The 23,890-nt window shown below is 33.3% G+C and overlaps 1 protein-coding gene across 2 annotated transcripts; it reads left to right on the top strand.

Annotated features, from left to right (window-relative positions):
- Window positions 1-218: 218 nt before the first annotated feature.
- Window positions 219-22,233, top strand: LOC115452019 (vesicle-associated membrane protein 2). 2 transcript variants are annotated; one of them, XR_005114040.1, is made up of 8 exons: window positions 219-652; window positions 13,949-14,069; window positions 16,919-16,997; window positions 17,752-17,831; window positions 18,378-18,429; window positions 18,517-18,645; window positions 19,567-19,602; window positions 19,782-22,233. XR_005114040.1 is itself a non-coding variant. In XM_037447462.1 (7 exons), coding segments are annotated over exons 1-6 (342 nt in total). In that variant the 5' UTR covers window positions 232-650; the 3' UTR covers window positions 19,575-19,602; window positions 19,782-22,233. The 2 variants fall into 2 exon arrangements, 1 of the variants encoding a protein (XP_037303359.1); XM_037447462.1 differs by lacking the exon at window positions 18,517-18,645 and having other exon boundaries at window positions 232-652.
- The last annotated feature ends 1,657 nt before the right edge of the window (window positions 22,234-23,890 follow it).

A 23,890-nucleotide genomic window follows, 5' to 3' on the forward strand; every position in this document is an offset into this window, starting at 1 on the left:
GTAACACCCACGTACCGAGGCGGATTGATTTTTGTTAACATCTGACCGTTTCAATACGCATGCGCCGATAACTTGACTCACACAACCCTGCCAAGTGCGAGCACACATGCGCGAGTTTAGCTCGACTGAACAAGATATTTAGAACCCTAACACTTTGAATTTAAACTGTAATTTTGGTTAGCAAATCGCGTTGATATTTTTAGACAATACGTCGTTATTATTGCAAATACAGACGCGCCCTCTCCCATACAAAACGGGAAACCTGGTCGCGAAAGGTTTTCTTCTACTGTCTACATTTTCCGAAATTCACATTTTGCGACAACGTTTTGAGTTTTCTCTACACCGTACGTTAGTCAACCAACTGTGTGTGTTCAGGAGATAAGAGTTGATAATTGAAAAGCCCTTTTTCCCGTAAAAGGTGTGACTAAAAATAGATCATTCGCCGATATACTAGGGTAATCTAGTGAGAGCTTTCCATTCATAAATCACATTCATTTGGTGTTGGGTCGTGAAGTAATACACCTCGGGAAGTAGTTTTTTAAACTGTGCAAATTGACTTTAGAACTCGTCGGTGTTCCGCTGTGATAAATCGATAGCAGCGGGCCTGTTCCATATATTCTTCGTTCGTAGCCAGAAGCGACAGCAGGAAAATGTGAGTAATATTCTTTGTTAAATAAAAGTATTCTCTGTACCACAAATTATTGTTATTCGTCAGCGTTGTGACCTAATGACATAGTTTTGAACAACGCCATATTTCTTTCTCTATCGTTCATTAGCATTATTTCTCTGAAAAAAAATATAAAGTGATCTAATAAAAGAAGGGTATTTTAAATAAGTCATGCCCACTTTATCGCAACATGACAATAACATTCATGAAATTGGGAGTATATCCTTTAGGGGTAACTTAGTATTAATAATTAATAAAGTCAAAATTAATTAAAAAAAAATGAACATTTCTAAAACACGTGAAAATTTAATATTTTTTATAGTAATTATTATATTCCTTTTTTAAATATTTAAAAAAAAGCTGTATTTTACTTGAAATAATCGAAGAAAACAATACTAAATAATAGAATCGTTTTTTATTCATGCGATTTTGTACTTTATTTGATATTCTACAAAGAGGAGTGGGATAAAGGTCACACGAAGGCGCTGGCTGCAGGCCGCTTCCAACAAGTCGGTCAGGAAATTTGATGAGGCTGTTCAGCTTATGATGAAAGCAGTCCCACAAATTTGTGTTACCTATCTTAAAAGCTCTACATTAGAACCTGACCAGAACTGTAGAGGCTCCTATGTGGCTGGTAATGGTTAAGAGCAGTCCCACACGTTGGGATTTGTTCTTTAAGGTTCCACATTAGGACCTGGGTACATGTAGTTATCTGTGGATGCCACAACCTTTCTTGTAATTTTGTAAAACTCTCCAATATAAGTGTTATTATATTTTTTTTTTTATATCGGGCTTTCGCGTTTCTTTTATTTTTAAAAAAGTAAAAATAAGTATTAAGTCTCTCGGCATACCATAAAAACTATTTTTCTATTCCACATTGGCACATAAGGCATTTATCTTAATCTCTTTCTTTATCTTAAGCCTTTATAAGTCCAACCCTGAACATAATCTTCCCCCAAAGATTTTCATTTATTCCGAACCTTAAATTCGTCGGAGACTTGAATTATCTAATGCCTTTACCCTACTCCAATTGGCTCTTCGCGAGACACTTGACATTATTAAAAATAATGGCTTTACGGGCAACCGTCTGCCTGATGTCAAACATCTCTGGAAGATATCGAGAATTGAAAGACTAATTGACTTAAGCGACATTTTTTTTCGAACAAATGTAACTATATAAAAATAAAACAGAAATAAGTGCTGATGTTAATATGAAACTTAGTGTCGCAAAAAAATGTCGATTAAGTCAATAAGCTTTTCACCCGTCAATATAATCCTGGTCCAACGTTTGAAAAGTTACTTAAAGTGTCGAACTGGAAATTAAAATAAGGCATACCAATAATAATTATAACTAAATTATACTAAGAAGGCTGCAAACAGTATGTGATTTTACTATTATAATTTTATAATCTAATACAATATAACGAAGCAACAACGTATGAATTAACATACCTTCAAGACGTTGAGTCGGGAGTGAAAATTAAACAAAATATGTATAATTCATTAACGTTTTAATAAAAAAAAAATTTTGTCAATAATGTAATTCAGATTAATTAGGTTTTTTTTATTTTAAATATAATACTTAGTTTTTTTTGTCTATAGTATGTAACCGCACCTAATAAATAAATAAACTTTGCTAAAAAAAGTCCCTAAAGCAGTCCATTTCCATATATTTTCAATAACGTATTCTAACCACACGTAAAAATATATATAATTTGATTAGTTTCATTCATTTATCTATAGTTCAAGATAACTACAAGCAATATCATACCCGTACATTAAAGAACCCACATCACCCCTTTATCCCTAAACGGTAGGCAGAGGTACGTACTCATTTTTACTAAGCTTGTTCCCTTAGTGTAATAGAAAGCGAATAAACTCAAGACTTCGGGCTAATACTGAGCGAAACAACCCTATATAACTCCCGTACATGTCAATTACAATTTAAAAATATATACAGCGATCACGGAACGTGAGATTGAAATTGAAAAACGATGTGCAGATAAACTAGGTCAAATGGCGTTTCAATCATAATACAGCTTAGTTTTCACGCTATGAAACGACTGTGACACGTATTTAAAACTGTGAATATCGAATACGTTTTGAAACGATAATTTACTGGTCTGTATTACTTATGCCGTGAGGTGTTAGGTTAGGTTAGGTTAGGTTAGAATATAAAAGTAGGGTTATTATGTCATGCAATCATTTTTGCAATCTGTATCAATTTTGTATACAATGTGCACCCAATTATAACCCTGTTTTGTGTGTAGTAAATAAATAAATCATTAATAGACTGATCATAATCCCCATCACCTTTCCTTGCTTCAATGTGGGGCCAACGCAATACGGTTTCCAAGCAAGTTACAAAAAAACTATTAGATTTTTTGTCTGACATTTATCTTCTCTGAGGAAAGACTAATGTCTAACAAACCTCCATAATGTCGGTTGCCAAACATCTCCACGTTGTAGTATATTGGTTAACGAAAATAACGACCTGTCACCAGCCTAACCTCACTTAATATATATCTTGTATGTAAGTCGTTTGATGCACCCTCTGCGTTTGTATAAGGACGATATTAGCCCACATATTATATTTAGGACTTTGCATGGTACATGATCGACTTTTGGTACACTCACGGAAACTAGACAATTCCCAGAGATGAGCCAAGTTATAATAAGTGTTAAAGATATTAAAATGCGAAATGTAATAGTGAATGTATGTTACATATATCTAATGAATTAGATATGAAAAGTTGTACTAGAGACTTCTTCTCGGGGAAATGTCTTCGATAATATTGTAATTTACGTTATTCACATATTACATATTACATGAATTAATAACCAACAATGTTATTTAAATTTCAAATATTAAAATTCCATCAAAATTGATTGAACGCTTTCATGCGGTACCTAAACTATAAAAATAACAGACTACTGTTTTATTATATGTGTATGTACATAGAGTTATACTAATTTCAGTAAAGATAACCCCTATCTCTCACCATTAGACACCTTTTGAACTATAAAGTAATAGGCCGATGGTTCAAATTAAGGTAAAAACTCTAAAGCGGAGGGTCGTAGGGGCAAAGTAGAGTGCCCGACGACGATCTCGCCTTGATTGAAGGATGCTTGTCTTCATCCTTTGTCTCCGTAAAAAATCTAGATACAGTTCCAACTATAGAATAGATTGTATTGTGAACTCGTCTGTCCACTGCCACGTTAGCAGGTTGTATTAAATAACTAATATTTGAAACTACATTACTCAGATACTCACGCTTTTTATCCCCGAAGGGGTAGGCAGAGGCGTAACTGGTCCACTCTTTTCCCGCTGTGTGCATTCCGTCTAATGATATGATAAGGCGCGAGCCGTTCTTATTTGTCGTTTTTAATCTTTAAATTACGGCTTTACGTTTATAGGTTTAGGATCCATAATGTTTTCCAACTAGTGGTAGGTCTCTCGTAGGTACCGCAATGTGTATTTCTACCGCCAAGCAGAATGCATGCGATGTTATTCTGATTTGAAGGATATTGTGGCCAACGTAATTACTGAGCATCATAAGAATTAACATACATCTCAGAGTTACAAGTGCAGTGGAGTTCCTCGCAGTACTTTGTAATTCAAAGTTCTGTATTGTGTTGCTACTGTTTATGGGCAGTCGTATCGGTTACCATAAGACTGGCATACTCATCTGCGCATTCAACTACAATAAAAAACTTATCTTCTAATAACTTATAACCATCATAGTATGCCAAATTAACTTTGTTCTCGAGCTATAACAAAACAAATCTTATTAGAACAGTAAATTTATTCTGAACTAGTTGACCCGACAGACGTTGTCCCGTCTTAACTATGAATTTGCAGCGCGCATTCTGTCAATCGCTGACAGTTATTTCAAACAATTGACAGTTATATAAAATTAATATTTTCGCGCAATTTTTTTATATTTTTCTTTCATAAAAACCTTCTGCTGACAATAACAAACACAACAAAAAAAATCACGTCGAATGAATAACCTCCTCCTTTTTTTGAAGTCGGTTAAAAAAGAAATAGTGAAATTGGTCCAGCCGTTCACGCGTTATGGCGTGACCAAGGGAAATAGGGATTCATTTTTATATATGTAGATAATTCCTAATTTCAACTTAAAAATCCAAACCTTTCAAAACACATCATAATCCTTTGTTCTAAAGTCAATGTTCTTTGACAAAGCATGTTACTCCAATCGATCGGGCTTTCGACACGACACACATTACAGCACAAGGCGACTTTAATACGGGCGTTGTCAATACAGAACATCTCTGCCAATTTAGTTTTACTCGAGACCTCAATTTTGCGACATTACTTTAAATTTTAAAAATGTAATACGCTCGGCCGAGTGCCATTGAATGTATTTTATGGTATATTTATATTGCTTTAAATGACGAGACGAACTGGCCGTTCGCCTGATGGTAAGCGATACGACCGCCCATAAACAGAAGAAACACAATCCAACACCTTGAATTATAAAGTATTTTTTGGCATTCCAGTGTGCTCGCGATCCTGGCACATGAGATGTTATGTCTTATTATGTGCAGCAGTTACACTGAATACAAAGATTGAAATTCTCAATCAAAAATTTCGTTACCTGGAATCTGACCGCGTTTAAGAAAAACCTTGATAGAAGATAGACATTTTATGCCCTAAGATAACTGTAATCATGATATTGATAGTTTTTTGGGGAAGCCTTTGCCTAGCAATGGGACATCATAGGCTAATACAATAAAATAACATTTATCGTTATGAAAGAATTACACCATAGAAATGAGTAAGAAAATTCCAAATAACAGACATGAGTAATAAATCAGTAAGTAGATCTGAAATATATTCTCTTTTCTTAGAACTGACTTTTTAAATAGATTTGTGGACGTCCCTGATATAGTATTTTACTTTATTTATTTCCTAATCACTGAGTATGTGCGCTGTAGTGAGGTTACGCGAAATTGTCCGAAGGGAACCCGACGCAACATATAGGTAGTGCATGCATAGATGCGGTCTGCAAATCATGCTGATGATAATTAGATTCTGCATAAAGGAAAGCCGGTAGGATTTCGATGAACCCTTAGCCACTGATGTACTGAATCAGCTATGTCGATTAACTTTTCATAATCTTTATAAGGCTTCTACACATGAGAAGACTGTGAAATATGTTTCATTGCGCACTCTTTACACATATTTATTATGCATTTGTAATTTTCTGTATTATTAATGGACCTTAAAAAATTATTGAAAAAAGAACTCTAAAGACGATCAAATCGAACGTAAACACGCCGTGAAAAAATTTATGAAGCTATTTTTTTATCATAATATGTTATAACCTATAATAATTTGTAATAATAAGTATTTTACTCAATCTGTAAATCTATTTATATACTTATATGTAAAGCTGAAGAGTTTGTTTGTTTTAATGCACTATTCTCAGGAACTACTGAACCAATTTTGATTTTTCACTAATAGTAAACTACATTACACCTGAGTGCTATGACAACTTTTTATCTAAGAAAAACATTAGACACGGGCGGTCGCGGGCAATAAATAGTATAAAATAACAATAATATTCGCCAAAATTAAAACCTGTCGGAACAATGTAACATCCTAAAAACACGATACAAAAGAATTTATTAATTAAAAGTAACCAAACACGCCCAAACTGAATACTAAATTACCAGCGAAGGATTGATACAAATTTTTAATGAAAGCGTAAAAGTACTGTTTGAAGTAAAAACCGTTGACTACGCAAAAATGCTCAATGAATAATTAATTAAATTAAACACAAAAAGGACAAGCTGTTAACTGATCATCGTTTGTTGACCGACTTCAAAAATGGAGGTTCTATATTCGACCCGTTTGCGTGTATGTAAGTTTGTTTGTCCGTAATTTTATCAATAATTACTGATCCGATGTGGATGAGGTTTACGCTACTAGGTTTACGTTTGTGGTAAATATAAAATTTATATTTTTCAGGGATGTTTTAGTATATATTAGGATTTGATAAAGGAAATCTTCAATAACTAACAGCATTTGAACCGCAATAGCTGTGATCGTATACCTATGTATTTATAATATACAATAAATACTAAAAACCAAAAAAATATTTAATTTATGTATATATATTATGTACTTTATACTTGGAATCGGTGCCTATTTTTTATTCCATATTATTTTTGCATATATATTTTTTCTTATTTATTGTTTTTTAGTTGGTTAATGAGGTGATGGAAACAGTACTTGGTTATACTATCACAGCTATCGCGGTTAATTTGTTGTTAGTTATTGAAGAGTTCTCTTGTCTATATAAAATCTCGTTATTTATTTATTTATATATTTAAAAGTTTTACTGTCTATATAACATCACATTATGATCAATGGGCGGAGCACCAATGAAAATTGTTGCAAAAAGGGCGAAAAAATATTCCTTTTGAGAGATTCCGTCGCGGGCGCTACATAAGCTGTTAAAGTTACGTGACAATTTATATGACAAGATTGTTCCTCTTAAAAAGTTTCAAACAAAATCTCCGACCGCATTTATCTGCCTGTCCGAACGCGATAAGTCCAAAAGCTACCCAACGGTTTAAATTAAATTTAGTATGGATACAGTTTGAGACCCTGGGAGGACATAGGCTATTTTCAATCTCAGGAAAATATATAACGGGACTTTTGTCCTGGAAAAATCTTTTACGCGAGCGAAGCCGCGAGCAAAAGCAAGTAGAAAATAAATTCCATTATTTCAGTAGTTGACGAACATCGAGAACAGAGGCAATCCAATTTACACACAAATCTCATTCACGCTGGATTGTATTATGCTCTGTTTACCATAAGATATAGGGTTTAAATTGCATCGACTCGTGTTTATGTAAAGCTTTATTAAAACGATTCTTTTACAGCATTTTTATTTGAAAGCGATGTGGTATCAGTACGACTATGACGCCGAAGTCCTGGGTTTAAATCCCGGGTCGGGCCAAAAATAATTGTGACTGAGTTTTTCCATCTTAAAAATTACTCAGTTGCAGCTCGAAGTCAGGAAGTTGACGCTGTGATACTCCTGTGCCTTGGAGAGCAAGTAAAGGCATTGGTCTTGCGCCTGATCTTTCTCCGGTCATGTCGGATTGCTGTCTCACCGGACTATGACCTACATTGCCCGACTTACATTGCGCACACACTTATACACTATAATATCTCCTATATACTTAGCTGATCTCCGTTAAGATTGGCTGCGGTGGCTTACCAGGTTATGCATGCATTCACTATTTCCTATAATGCAAAATAAGACTTAACAATCATGTCCCAGGATGGCGTGCGCAGTGGAATACCAAACAACTCTTTGTAATTCAAGGTATTTCTACTGTTTATGGGCGGTCGTATCGCTTACCATTAGGCGAACTGCAAACTCGTCTCGTTATTCAAAGCAAGGAAAAAATATTATGAATTTTCAGGTCACGTGGGTGCGTATGTGCTGTACGGATCTCTTATCATCAAAAGATTAAAGTTTTTGATTATTTGCCAGACAGCGTATGCTAAAAAAATATGTTTACACTGGTCAGTATTCATACAAGCTGTTTTAAAAATATAACCTTATACAAATATGTAACGGACAAATAATAGACTTGATCTCTAAGTACATAAGGATTAAAATATTGTTTCATTAGGATATGTCATTACTATAACACATAACCTTATACAAACATGTAACAGAAATAACAGACCTAATCTCTAAGTACATAAGGATTAAAATAATATTTCATTAGGATATGTGTAACAGGTGGCTGAATAAAGAGATTTTGCGTGGTCTTATTATCTTAGCTTTGCGAAAACATTTGAAACGCCAACTCAATGGCTTCTAAAGGGCTATTCTACTAACTTCGTCGTGTTTCCACCCGCGTTGATTACCTTTCACAGAACATGTTCATTGTGTGGCTTGCTCGATATAGCAATAGGCTCTCCCCATCGTATTATGGGACGGACCACACATGAGAAAACGTGAGCAAACCTTAATACACAATCATGTTATAATGTTTATTATTTATTTATAAGTTCCTATTGTGTTTCAGTTTTATAAAAAAATCATTTTATTCCTCTTAAGTATTAATGTTTGTTAGTCACATTATATTTACTTTGTGAATGTGTTGTATACTTGTAAGTGGCATGCATATCAAGCAATTGTCAACACGCAAATATTTTTTTTAGGTTTACTGATATTTATGCTGTTGGTGTACCTTATTAAATAAATAAATATTATATTACTATTAAATACAACACCGCTATACTTGTTACTATTTATGTGGTGCAAAGAGAACATGCGGCCGGGCCGCTCGCTTATTTATACAGTTATCGAGAATGAATCTTAAACTACCCTTTAATGTCTAACAATTACCAATGCCAACTTATCAATATCAAAGACTAGCTTTTGCTCGCAGCTTCGCCCGCGTGAAGGAGTTTTCCGGGATAAAAGTCCCGCTAAAAAAAGTATCCGATTGAATTATATTTGTGGCTCAGTATTTTGGTCACAGTGGCTTCCACCTAAAAGATAGATATGCTGTCGCGGACTTTTATTGAGGACTATTTAACAAACAAGCCTACGGTACATCATATTTGTCTAACTCCAACGGTTTAGGCAGCGTACGCCATGATAGCATTTTTTGTCCAACTTATTTGATATATATCTTTATATTGTGACAAAATTATACAAAATCATTATAAATTGTAGTATTTGTAGGCTATGTATTATTCTGATATATAACCAATATTACTGTAAAGTTTCATCCAAATCCGTTGAGTAGTTTTTTCGTGAAAGAGGAACGAACATACATCCATACATCCATCCTCACAAACTTTCGCATTTATAATATAAGTAGGATATAAATTTACTTTATTATTGTATGTACTACATAGTTTACCAAAGACCTTTGATATTACTTCCCACGCGTACACGTGTAGTCTGAAATGGATAGTAGACAACAAAATTAAATTCTGCTACAGTTTACATTATTTGTGATTAAAAATGTGATTATATGCGGCCCTTTGTGTAGAAGTTTGTGAATTAGAAAAGTAAATTAATATCAGAATTTAAATTAGTGATGAAGTTTCAACTATAAATGGTACAGAAAGCTTTCTAAGTATACTTTAATTATCTATTACCTAAGTAACTATAACTAAAAGAAAATGTATAAAAGCAGATAGTTCGTTTTTACGTGTATATACAGTCATTTACAAAAGCAACTGAACAAATTCAATACTTCGAATCGCCTATAATACACGTTAAGTTTAATTGAAAGATTTTTTCTTTGTGTGATGCAAATATCTTATATTTTATTTATGTGAAGAGAAGAAAAAAGAAGATTGTAAAACAAAAAATTGTATATTTCCATTCCTCAAATAAAATACACGTCTCAGATGTCGCACAGACACTGTCAATCTCTTTCAGCGAACGCCCTAAGCGAAGCCCGTACCCCACTTGGGGTGCCTTCAGCATAGTCGCATTAAGAGCAGCTAAAGCTCTCCTCGAAAAGTGTAAGATTCGCTGAATAAACCGATTGTCGTCAAAGTATCAACATGTCGCCAATATAAAAAAAAAACAGTCAACTTTTTGCTAAGAAACACTATACTATTATAAAACTGAGAGCTGATATTAGCTAATATTGCTAAAGCCACAGTTTCCCTATATGTACATATATAGGCACTCAATGCAATATTTCATCAACATGTTGACATAGTATTCACGACACCTGTCATTGACTAAACATTAAATGAAACAAATAAACATTTGCAAAATAAATTTAAAAAGAGACAATTACAAAATATATACCTGTTAACAATTTCACTCATATTTCCCCTGCCCGTTACACGTGTACGCGTGGGCAGTAAATATCAAAGGTCCATTGAAAAATATTAAAGCTGAATAAAGATAATCCGATGAAACATTTATAAGTGGATTCTATGAAGCAAATTGTTTACTCTACAGTAAATAGCGTACGGAAAATCAAGTTAGTGTTGGAGAGGTTTTTTAACATAATTTTCTGGTATTATTGATATTGTTTTTTTATACTAACCCTTATCCTTACTCCAGTGTGGGGACAACACACTTTTTAAAACATATTGTAAAAATAATTTTGGCTTAGTTTGGCTGACCGACTGGCTACCTAATGCGACATCTACCTTCTTTGACAGATCCAATACCGGACAAATCCTATTACAACCAACGTTTTCCAAACATGCAGTACATAACAAAATGATGACCTTCCTTTATACAGATATTTAAATGATTTTTTAAACGTTTAAACGCAAAATATTGGGCTCTTTTTTGTTAATTTGAAGGAAAATATAGTTAATGTAATCTATCTATACTATCTATACTATTATATAAAGCTGAAGAGTTTGTTTGTTTGTTTGTTTGTTTGTTTGTTTGTTTGTTTGTTTGTTTGTTTGTTTGTTTGAACGCGCTAATCTCAGGAACTACCGGTCCAAACTGAAAAATTCTTTTTGCGTTGGATAGCCCTTTGTTCGTGGAGTGCTATAGGCTATATATCATCACGCTATACCCAATAGGAGCGGGGCAGTAATGGCTAATCTCAGGAACTACCGGTCCAAACTGAAAAAATCTTTTGCGTTGGATAGCCCTTTGTTCGTGGAGTGCTATAGGCTATATATCATCACGCTATACCCAATAGGAGCGGGGCAGTAATGGCTAATCTCAGGAACTACCGGTCCAAACTGAAAAATTCTTTTTGCGTTGGATAGCCCTTTGTTCGTGGAGTGCTATAGGCTATATATCATCACGCTATACCCAATAGGAGCGGGGCAGTAATGGCTAATCTCAGGAACTACCGGTCCAAACTGAAAAAATCTTTTTGCGTTGGATAGCCCTTTATTCGTGGAGTGCTATAGGCTATATATCATCATGCTATGACCAATAGGAGCGGAGCAGTAATGAAACATGTTGCAAAATCGGGGAAAATTATGAGTTTTGAGAGCTTCCGTTGCCTGCGCTGCGTAAACGGTTAAAGTTATGCAACAATGATGTATGACGGGATTGTTTCACTTAAAAAGTTCTAAATAATATAACAAAAGTCCCCCGCTGCATCTGTCTGCCTTAACGTGTTAAACTCAAAAACTACCTAACGTATTAAGATGAAATTTGGTATGGAGACAGTTTGAGACCCTGGGAAGAACATAGGCTCCCGGAAAACTACTATTTTTATAACGAAAAACTTTAGCCTGAAAAACTTTATAACGCGGGCGGAGCCGCGAGCAAAAGCTAGTGTAATTATAAAGTTTAACACTTAATATCACATAATGACCCCAATACACCATCAAGCAGTACTTTAAAATATCTAGTGGTATTACTATTTATGGGGAAGTTTGGCGTTTACCATCAGCTGAGCGATGCTGGTCATATCATTTACGATAGAAAATCACTTCATCATAAAAGGATTCTAAAGAAAACTTAAAACTAATAAGTGCTTAAAAACATAGCAAATAACAAAGCTTACTTCTTACTTTATATATGCGATAGTTTGTAAAAATGTTTGGTTGTTTGTTAGTTGTAAGCGCAGAAACAGCTGAACATAGACCGTGCCCTGGATTAACACACTTCTTATACAGGCAATTTGCACCCACGGGAACAAATGTAATTTTTTTAATCATAATTTTAAAAAGATGGCGCTGACGACTCAATGGTGGCATTATGAATCCCTAAAGTATTTTAAAGAGTTTTTGCAATGGAAAAGGCATTTCACGCGGGCGATGCCGCGAGGAAACATATATTGAAGAATAATGTAAAATAACTAGCAAACTTACCTATTATATCTCTTAACGCAGTTTGACCTTTAAACAAATCTGGATCGAAGCAATTATGGAGTTTTCCTGAAGAGAAGCTCCACAAAGGCAGCGTTAATGAAATGATAATACTGAGGAAATAGAAATTATTTCCTTATAAACTATGTTAGAACAAAAGCAATTTATCAGCCCACTGAACTTAAGTCAGTGGATTTCGCCTACACTTTTATTAAAACCTTTTTATGGTTTACGTTTTTCCTTCTGTTTATAAGGTAATATCCAAGTTATGTTATTTTCAGCGCACGGGAAAGCTATTTTTATTGTTATAAAAAGATAAACTTCCTGTTCAAATATTATTATGTTTAAGAAGGATTTCACTAAATGGAATAATTATATTTTATCTTCATAACGCATTGATTGTTATATCTTATCAACAACAGTGTAAGAAACATAGATTTGGATAAAATAATTAATTCAGAGTTAACTCCAACCGGATTTTAGAAGTATAAAATTTGGTAACGCGAAATGTAGTTATCTTTATGAGAATAATAAATAACTTTGATTTATACGTACCTAGACATAATTACTAACAAGATATGCAACAGTAAGAGATCCTAAATAAAGTTCATTCTAACCTACATGAGACATGAATCATTACAATCAAAAACATACCCAAATACAAAACATTTCATTCGAAATTTGAACGTAATTGATTGCCAAAGGAACAATTAAATCATTATGACGTAGCCTGTTTACCTGATCAAAGTTTGAGACACTTTGAAGGGGATCAATCGTGTTATTGAGTTCTATCGACACTTAATTTGTGCTTCCATTGGTCCTGAAGACTATTGACCTCAGCCCAAGATCAGATTTAGGAACCTCTTAGGATAACGAGGTATCTGATTTATTGGATCTTTGAGAGCTCTCTATCGTGATAATATTTTTATTGGAAAACGAAAGAACGACGCCTTAGCTGAGGATCTTTTATTTGACAATGATGAAATTGGTAATATTTTTTCATCTATAAATATATATTATTTGATGTAAATACACTATTTTCATTGGCCGGGAAGAGGGTGCAAGGGGGTGCACAATGCACATGACCCCGTGTCCAGAACAAATCACAATAAATATAACGGAATGACAATGGAAACTATCGCCAGAGGTTTCACTATGGTTTATGATATGCAAATACCATAAATAATTTAATGATATTATGAACCCACTTATGCAGATGCACCTCCCTAAAAGTAATATTGGCGGCGCCCATGATTATTTTCATAGGAGGATAAACTGTAGCACTCCAATGTGAAGTCCAAAGACCTTATATCTATGTAGATAAAACCAGAGATAACAATCGACATTATCTCAATAAGGTTTATTAATTCTGTTTACCATCAACTCCCGCTAATCGACTGTTATTGTCTGGATTCTTGGAAATTCTCATTATCAACCCCAATGTGTTGACGTCACAGGGCGACCGAGGGAGGCTTGGCGCCCGGCGGCGATGGCGACATGCCCGTGGGCGGACCGAAGACGCCCCAACAGATTGCGGCACAGCGTCGCCTGCAACAGACGCAGGCACAAGTTGACGAGGTATTTATGTCTTGTTCTTTTTTTAAAAGGGTGCTTCAAGGATTTATATACAGATAATCTTTTTTTTAAATTAGGTTGGGGATTTATTTTTAAAACACTAGAATACATTATAACAATGTCAATATTGTTAGTAATAAAACAATAGCGGCTATATGCCACGTGAACAAGAATACAACCAATGCTTAATTAAAAAATAATAGCGTTCTTAATCTTCAGTCAAGCAACTAGATTGTTAGATATGGACTTTCTCTGGTTATATTATTATTCGTTTTACAATGCTATGTAAATTTATCTGGCTTATAAGAAACAGCTGCCATTACAAACACAGACTCAAATCAAATGTTGCTAAGACTGTTTTTGCGCGAATATTTTCTTTTACTACTTCGGTGGAGTTGTATTACGGTACGACTGCAGTACTAAGGTTTCGGGTTCAAAAACCCGAATCGGGCAAGGTGGTATTGGGTTTTCCCGCCCCATACCAACCCGGAGTCTGGAATTTGTGTCCCATATGGCAATAGGCTCGCTCCCTATCACATCATGGAACAAAATACACACGGTGAAAAGCGTGTGCATTAATTGCATCTCTGCCCATTCCTTCGGAGATAAAAAGCATGAGTGTCTATGTTTTTTTTAAATATGACGTTCTACGTATATATTTGTAGTTGTTGTTTAGTAACAAACAGTTTAAATGTGTCTCGTTAGTAATCAAATGGTTACAGTACAGAGTCGATGTAGTAACAGCTGTTGGCATGTATTTTATATTGGTTTTTATTCGCCATTGCATTGGATAGGTCAGTTACGTGTCAGATGAAATCAATAATCTACGCATGGGATACTCTCTACTGTATAATCTGATAGAACTATATAATTTGCATCCAATAAAACCATTTTGATACAGATTTGTGGGCTTAGGCCACAATATGCGGCAAAAAAACACGTCAACACCGACATATTAATAGGGCTGATTAAGAGAATATCACGTAACTAAAAGGTTAATCTATTGATCAATCACAAACATTAAAATTAAACTTACACTAGATTACAAGGCGCATTTTTTTTGACATTCTAAGGAGCCTGTTTGCTTTTAACGTTGCATCGAGTCAAAAATATTTCCTTTGAATTAAAACCAAAACACCTAATGTTATTAGCATTCTTTTGAGATTACTTAAACGTCTACAAATATAATGAATGTAACTTCCTTTACTGATAAAAAGAAGACACAATAAACATGTGGAATATTTTAGAACGATACTGAAACTGCATGAAAAGTCAGACAATATGTGAGTTGGGAGGAAATTAAATATCCGCTCTCCAACAATACACGTCGCATTTATACAAAACTGTATTAAAAGTAATTTTACTATGTTGATGAAAGGAACACAATAGGCCACATTTCTTTCGAGATGCATGTTTATAATGGAATAAACAGGCAATGTTGCAGCGAAGGGAAAATTCCAAAACCACACGCTTTTACTTTACGTTTTTTATGGCCGAAGGGGTGGGCAGAAGTAAAAAAAGAGCAACTTTTCATCACTCTTTTCATCTTCATCATCATCATATCAGCCACTGCTGAACATAGGCCTCCCCCAAGGATCTCCACGTCGACCTGTTGGAAGCGGCCTGCATCCAGCGACTTCCTGCGACCCTAGCCAGGTCGTCCGTCCACCTTGTAGGCGGGCGTCCGACCTTTCGTTTGTTTGTTTCACTCTTTTAGTAAATATTAAAACTATTTGATAAATTTTCAAGATAGAAAGATAGATTATATATAAATAGTATTAAGAACCCTTCGCGATTTGATATTGTAGGTATAAGATGACGAGCATAGTACTCTAATTTGTAATCTGAGGAAAGTTTGTTCTTAATATCCGTTTATCTAAAGATTAAAGATATTCCAATGATTAGGATGTCGAGGCTGACGTATATATTTGCTTTTAAAATCGGTTAAAAACACGTCAATGAGCCATTTAAAACAAAACAGATAATGTTAACCTCACAACATGTAAAGTTACAGGTTTTCCCTAAAGGTGTGCTGTAGCCGCCATTTTCAATAAACGATCCCAATTGCTTTTTTTGGTCTATCTATCTCAAAAATAGACCAATCAGAACAAAGATGTTTTAGACATGCTTACAAATGAGTTATTTTGATTGGTTTATTCTCAAAATCGGATTGAAGATTGAGATCGTTTATTGAAAAAGGATATAAATATACAAGTCTCAAAAAAATCTTAGAATTTTGATAGTCTATGAACGGGGCGGCTATTCGGAACCTTCCAGGAAATTGTACATAAATACCAAGTCAAAGTGACGGATTATTTTGCTTCTTGGAAATATTATTATTCTACTTGAATTGGTAATTCATCAAAAGGAGTAGGAATTGTTCTGGGAAATAATTTATTAAAATGTATAAAGGTATGCCCTATAACGTCATAGTACTAAATAAATTTTGTTACTTCCTGATCCCACATCACACTCTAATGTGCGGTTGGTCGTTATTAGCTACCTAATTAAATAGATTAGGACCACTGAAAATTATTTAACAATTCTATAATACCTAACCAAACTTCTTGAGTTAAGAACGTGGGGAAAAAAGCAGAGGGAAACCACAAATGCACAAGAAATACGACGTGAAGTTCGTTGGATGTAATTGGATGATAAGAACTTGATGCTGCAATAAATAGAACATTTTGAGGAAGCCTGAACCGATGAGGTTAAAAAGGCTAATCAAGAACCGATATTCGAACCGAATTAAAATTAATCATACGTTACAATAGCTCCAAAATTATGTAAAATCTACCGAAGCCAGCGAGGGCTTTGAATGTACTGATTTCTTACTCCAACTATTCTTACAGGTGGTGGACATCATGAAAACAAACGTGGAAAAGGTACTGGAGCGAGATCAAAAACTATCGGAACTCGATGACAGAGCAGGTAAGATTATATTAAACATAAAAATAGATTTTATTGAGAAAGAACTTATAGTCACCTAACTGTGTAGTGATTTATTGAATCCAAGAACATTAAATCATGCAATCGGTACTAATTTAAGATTAGACGCTATAGAAAGTAAGATTATAGGTTTAGAGTTAGGCAATCGGCTTCCTTTTGAAATTGTCGCCACGTTTAGCACAATGCTTTGAAGACAACTTAACTCCAGGCTCCAGAATTGGTCAAAGGGAGAATTGAAAAATTCTTTTAACATTTTAGCACTAAAAGCCTTACGAATTTCAAAAAGTAAAAGACCGTGTAAAACATAGGTCGAGAATCTAGAAAGCGAAATAAGCCTTTAGCAAACATACAGAAAAATATTCTACGCACCGTAAAAGATCGACTAAGGGTCTATTTCACGAAGTATGAGTAAAAGCTACTCGTTAGGTAAATCCGCACTTATATTATAAATGCGAAAGTAAATCTGACTGACTGTGTAATGCTTTCACAGTTAAACCACTAAAACCATTTTGATGAAATTTGGTATTATGGAGACAGTTTAAGGCTTTGGGAAGGACAGACTATTTACCAAGAGACTTTTATCCCGGAAAAGCTTTTGCCAGGGAATCAGCGGCTTCCAATCAGCACCTTTTTAGGACGTAACATAGCTAAAGAAATGTAGGTGTTACACCCCTGCCTGCCCCTTAAGGGTCAAAGGCGTGATGTTCTTTTTTAACAATACTAATTTAATTCACAGATGCACTTCAGCAAGGCGCATCACAGTTTGAACAGCAGGCTGGGAAACTGAAAAGCAAATTTTGGCTCCAGAATTTAAAGGTAACGCCAGGCCATAACTTTAAGAAAACTCTTTGCAATAACTGAGAACATAACTGCATTTTATTTAAATTGCCATTTTCCATAATAGACACATCGAATTTTAGGTGATTACCAACACAATACCAGCTCTTGAATCACAAAACAGCAAAAATATTACATACGTTTAAATTTAACACCACAACATACAATAAAGAGCAATATGTATTCATAAGAGCGATTTCTCATAGTTCAAATATTGCATAATGTTAGCAGAGTAACTAATGTTTCTGCATTAATATTATTTATGTACCTATGTTGTCTCTTGCAATATTAACTATATTTTCCTATCCTACTATGTATATTATAAGTACGTAACAATTTATAAGCCGATCGTGCAACATGACTTCGGTTTGAACAAATTTTAGTTCCGTCCGTAATATTTGTTTTAGTTCTGAGACCTTGTAATTTTGAATACCCATAAAACAGGGTACATTTTAAGTAAGAGATTTCAAGACTGCACAAATGGTTGTATTATTTTAGTAACAAATAATCGTTCGCACATTCCAGATGATGATAATCGCAGCTGTGATTGGAATTATCATCTTGGCTCTAATCATCGGTACGTATATCTATTAACACTTGCATTACATACATGTCTCTTTGAGTTTTTAGACTAATCATGCCATTATTTTTTCCAAATTTTCAGCCAACTTTGTGTGAACAAGTTTCGGTAACCGAAGTTTAATTTAGAAGTTACTTGTTATAATGTTAAAACCTAGTATATAACGTATGTTGTTATTTTTATCATTACATTATTGGTACTATGCCTATATTGGTAAGTGGGCGTGTTGTTGTCGATGATAAGTGTTGGCTTTGTCTGTTCTATTGTCAATTCGTACTGTCTATCGGATTTCATGCCATTTCGAAATCTTCTAGCCTCACTATAAGTTATCATTCGTATCAATCGCTGAATAACACATTCATTTAACACGACAGAATCACTCAAACAATGCACTTACAATGTAAATAATTACTCATGATTATACATAAAGAAAACAAAATCTCCAACGCTGCAACAAGTTATTGATATGAATGGTTTGCTTATGGTTAAATTCAGCTTTATTTTGCAAATGTGTTCTCTTGTGTCTGGAATTGCTCTTCATATAAATATTTTAAAATGTAAAACAAATTTTAACGATTAGTCATGTAACTAGAAGTTATAAAATGCTTGACAATATTTACTATACATCCAAGAATGCGTTGCTTGTCCCAGTTCAAACCCCGTTTATTAGTTTGCTTATAAATATAAAAATATGCGAGATATTGGAGAGATATTGGAGTACTAGGAATATAAAACGCATTGAAATAGCTTTAATGTTAAAGCTTAACATAAAAATATTATATTAGCTGAGCTTTTAATGCTTAAGAAGTAACGAAATATATCAACCATAAATAATAGAGTATCCATATTAAACCTTATAACACACATTCATTGAGTCTATTATCAGGAAATTCCTTTTAAATTAGTGATGACCCAAAATAATCGACTAAGTGAAGTTTCTATTAATAATCGATTTATTTGCATGATTTAAAAATTACACAAAACAAATTATGACCACATTACACGGTTTTATTCAAGTGTGTTGTCTGTTAATTGGATTGTCTAGCACAGCAAATTTGCCACTAAAGATATGAAAATTTCAAATATTTTAAGAATATGGCACGGTTTCTCACTAACATACCTTAATGTTTTTAGGTCTGTAAACAACCCACAAGGAGGATAACAGCTAAGGTATGACAAGTAACGCCATAATAAAACAGACATGAAGCCTTACCAAGAAAATAAAATAAACCAATTTGGGATTTTACGTTTAAAAAAATAGTTACATATTTTACCACAACATGGCGAGGTCTCTTATTTTCCTGGTCAGGCTATACTAATTTCAAATTAATGTATAATTTGTTTTACAGATAAACAAACCGGCGGTACTGTCACATCAATCTCCGTAAAACGTTTGTAATACGTTTTTCTTTAGAAGTTACTTAGTGTTGATACGTATATATCTGAAGATGATATCATATAATTATAACTGTTTTTGCCTCCAAATACTCTATCTTATATAATATATCCAAAAATTTGTATATTTTAAAAAATCACGCGTCTTAGACACGATTTCTTTTGTATCACTCGGTTCTGTGAAATATAAAATAGTGTATTTTTAGATGATCTTTCTTTGTTATAAAATTTACCACTGAAATTGATACCTATTTGCTAACAATTAGATAAGGCTTGTAGAAAAAATATATTATCTTTTTGATATTTATTCTGTCAGAGAAATAGTTGACGTTTTTGCGTTTTATTGGACCAATATTTCATTTAAGTCGATTATATTTTCAACATGACTAAAAACCTAATTGATATGTTTGATAACATTTATTTTTGCTTAAACATTTATTTATGCAACAGTGTAGTTGACATAATTTAATAGATTTTTACTATTTTATAAAGACTTCCACAGACCGTTTACATCATAAATCCTTTATCTTTTTGTACACAAATTCCAATTGCATTTCCATTTAAAAGTAATACATTAAAATTGTATAGTGTTTAATCGCTTTCGTGAAATGTAGCTATATAAAATCTATAACCGTGATTTCTATTTGAAACGAAATATTTGTACCTACTTATTCAAATTGTTGTTTGTTTAAGTGGTCTAGGTTTAACTATAAGCATAAAATTTGAGCTACCTAACGTTTTTGAATAAAATTAATCGTAACTGGCCAACGTTTTTAAAAATATAATAATCCATTTGATGAATATGTACCTATCTAACGCATTCGACATATTTTACTGTGTGTATTTAATATGTGTAAAGACAGCTTCGTAGTTAGAAATTGTAAAAAATAATCACATAGTTAAATAGGTGTTTCAAATGAATATTCATTTATTAGTTTGTAATTGTAATAAGTATCATAGCGTGGGGGAAATAGGCCAGTGTCACATTCAGAGGATAGTGAAATTTATTGATTTAAACAATTATAATGATATTAGGTAATCTTATGTGGAAAGTCGATTTAAAATTAAAAGGAATTAAAATTAAATCTGCTGAGGAATAAAAAATATGTCGTCTCGTTATGGTTGAGCCACGGATAAGTGGATAGTTCGTATATTCTTATGAACGCCCTATCCGTTCCATGATGATTCGCCATGTTTTTTATTCGCCTGTACGATTAAGATCGACTTTTCATACTGTGTAAAATGCACTATGTTATCGTTGGATGTCTTGCTAGAGAATGTGTCTTTAGATTTATAAGTACGCGCCTCAGTTTTTGAAATACATTATCGTAAAGGCATATTATATAATTATTCTGAAATGTTAGAATAGATTTTGTTTAGCGACTATAAAAAAGTACATTTTAATTATTACAAATTAACATTATCACAGATTCATAATTAAATAAATTCCATTAAAAATAATGTTAGGACAAAATTATCATTATTGTCACTGTATTTCAAAAATTGAGGCTTCATCACTGTAAGGTAAATTAAAACACACCAGTATGTTACAAAATAAGGTAATGTTAATATAAGAAGTAGAAATGTGGTTACTTTTAATTCAAAATAATTAAATATAATCTACAGACAACATGTTTGTTATTAGAAAAATAGAGTGTATAGAGGTATATACGATGTATTTCAACTAGCATGTTCGTTTAAGGTTGCCCTACCGCATACCACATTAGGTAGTGGAATTAAAATGTAGTGAATGAAATGAATTTAAAGTAATATAGACTGTAGATTATCTTTAGTAATTTAGAACTAAGAGTAAACTCATTTTAGGTTAGATTTAATGTAACCGTGCTTCTTTGACCGTAACTTCACATTGACTTATAAACGTTGTTTGAGAACGTATGCTTTAACCATCTTGTTCTTGTAGAATCAATTCTTCAGGACAACTTAGAGATCTATATAAAATCATTCATACTAACGCAACATTAATGATTATAACTAAATGTTCACAAAAATAATGTTCACAAGCAACGTTTCTAAGTAAGTAAATTATTTAAAATTGTGTATGAGTATTCTAATACAGGGGAAACTATATAAATACAACTGTATTGTATCTCCTTTGAATATAATGTTCTTAAACTTACTCAATTAACAATTGTGGGTGTAGTTGTTTTTAAAACAAAAATTGAATTAAAATTAAATAATCGTGTATGGCTTAAATTGTTAGATACTTAAGTTTCATAGTTTAATGTTAAAGCAAAATATCTATTAGTATCAAATTTAAATATCACTGTAATCCTAATCACATCATCAAACGAAATCTATACTTAATGAAATAATAGCATATTGTACTTATGTATGTACTAACTTATTGTAATGATTGCTTCACTGAAATAAAAAAATTTAATACCACCTGTGAATTCTTTCAGAGCCTAAAGCGCTAACCCGAAAGTCAAGTGTGTTTGTGTAAGCCGGCCCTGCCAGGCTAACAAACGTAGAGTCCTGTTTAAAAAAAGTACCTATACATAGGTAATATAATTAACACCAATAATTTTTTACACAATCGGTCAATTGCCTGCTGTCAATGGGAAATTCCTCACAACCAGAAAAAAATATCATTGGGAATCCAAACCAAGAATATTTATTGTTAAGCACATTAATTTACACATACTGCTTCTTAATGCAGGACGCATTTTTACATACATCGATAAATGAAATACTTAAAAAAGGTAAAAAATATAATATAATAAAAATATCTCAACTCTTTAATCTTAATATGTAGCATTGTAACAAAACTAAGAGGACGATCATTCGAATTCAACAATAAAGAAAAAATATATATAAGTAGTGGCACTATTAGCGATCAGAAATAATTAAAACAATTCATAAAAACCTCACTCTTATCAATCTAATAATGCTCTTATATCGTTATCATGCTTCGCTGAAGTGGCGTGGAAAAGGTTTTCATTGAGTACCTACCTACCTTGAGATATATTTTTTAATTCCAACCGCTTATCAGAACCATATAAGATCCTTCTTATATGGTTCTTCTTATACGCCACTTCAGCGAAGCATGATAAGTTTTAAAATGAGATCCATCTCATTTTAAAAATTATCTCTTATATAGGTGTTGCTGACGGCATCACTCGTGTGAAAAGTTTTTCCTACTACAAAAGTCTCGAAATGTCTATAGTACTTATTCCATATCGCGATCTGTATAATGCCAGCGCTATCTATTTTAAAATCAGATTAAAAATTTAAATATTTCTTAGAAAAACAACTTACCAGGATAAACAATAATTATACGTTTATTAAGGACATGATGTCGGGGTGCCAAATTTTATCTAAATCCTTTCAATGGTTTCTACGCCTACTTTTGAAAGACAGCCCTACATTTTCATAAACATTCGCATTTAGAATATTAATGGAAAATAATAAATCTATACCGTATTTAACTAGATTAAACATACGTACAACTCATCTGCCGTGTTTCATTTATTTATTAGGAATGCTTCACACCTGTTTTATTCATTAGATACCTAGTCCGTATTTAAGTCGATTAAAGACTTAAATTTATGATCGACTTAAGTTTATTCAGTACAGCTCTATTTTGTCGTCGTAAATGTCACTTTGACAAACCGCATTTGACATATCAACTCACAACTCAGTCCAGTGTGACCATTTGTGGCAGATTTCTGCCATTTGGGCAGATTTGGCACCAAAATTTTAACTCTGGCAGACTAAGCTGAAGTTTCAAAAAAGTGGCAGATTTTGACAGATTTCAAGCTAATCTTTATTATTTTTGAATCTCTATCTTTATTATATATAAATTGAATCCTTATAATTTTCTGTTGCTTATTATTTACATTATTTTTTATTATGCATATATTTGGTAGGAAATTATTTACTGAGCTAGCAACTTTTGTCACGGGCATAGTACGGGGATTTCCTGTGCTATTATTTTAGCGTTTAATGTGTGCAGTTGTTTTTCCGTGTATGATGAAGAGAAAATACGAGCGTTCGTACCGACCAGAGTGACACATAAAAATATGTAGTGAATGGAGTAATT

Source organism: Manduca sexta, chromosome 6 (assembly GCF_014839805.1).
Source record: "Manduca sexta isolate Smith_Timp_Sample1 chromosome 6, JHU_Msex_v1.0, whole genome shotgun sequence".
NCBI classification, from domain to species: domain Eukaryota; kingdom Metazoa; phylum Arthropoda; class Insecta; order Lepidoptera; family Sphingidae; genus Manduca; species Manduca sexta.

Coding starts and splice junctions, on each gene's coding strand:
- LOC115452019 (XM_037447462.1), top strand. Junction 14,070..16,918: donor CGCAGGCACAAGTTGACGAG/GTATTTATGTCT, acceptor CTATTCTTACAG/GTGGTGGACATCATGAAAAC. Junction 16,998..17,751: donor GGAACTCGATGACAGAGCAG/GTAAGATTATAT, acceptor TTTAATTCACAG/ATGCACTTCAGCAAGGCGCA.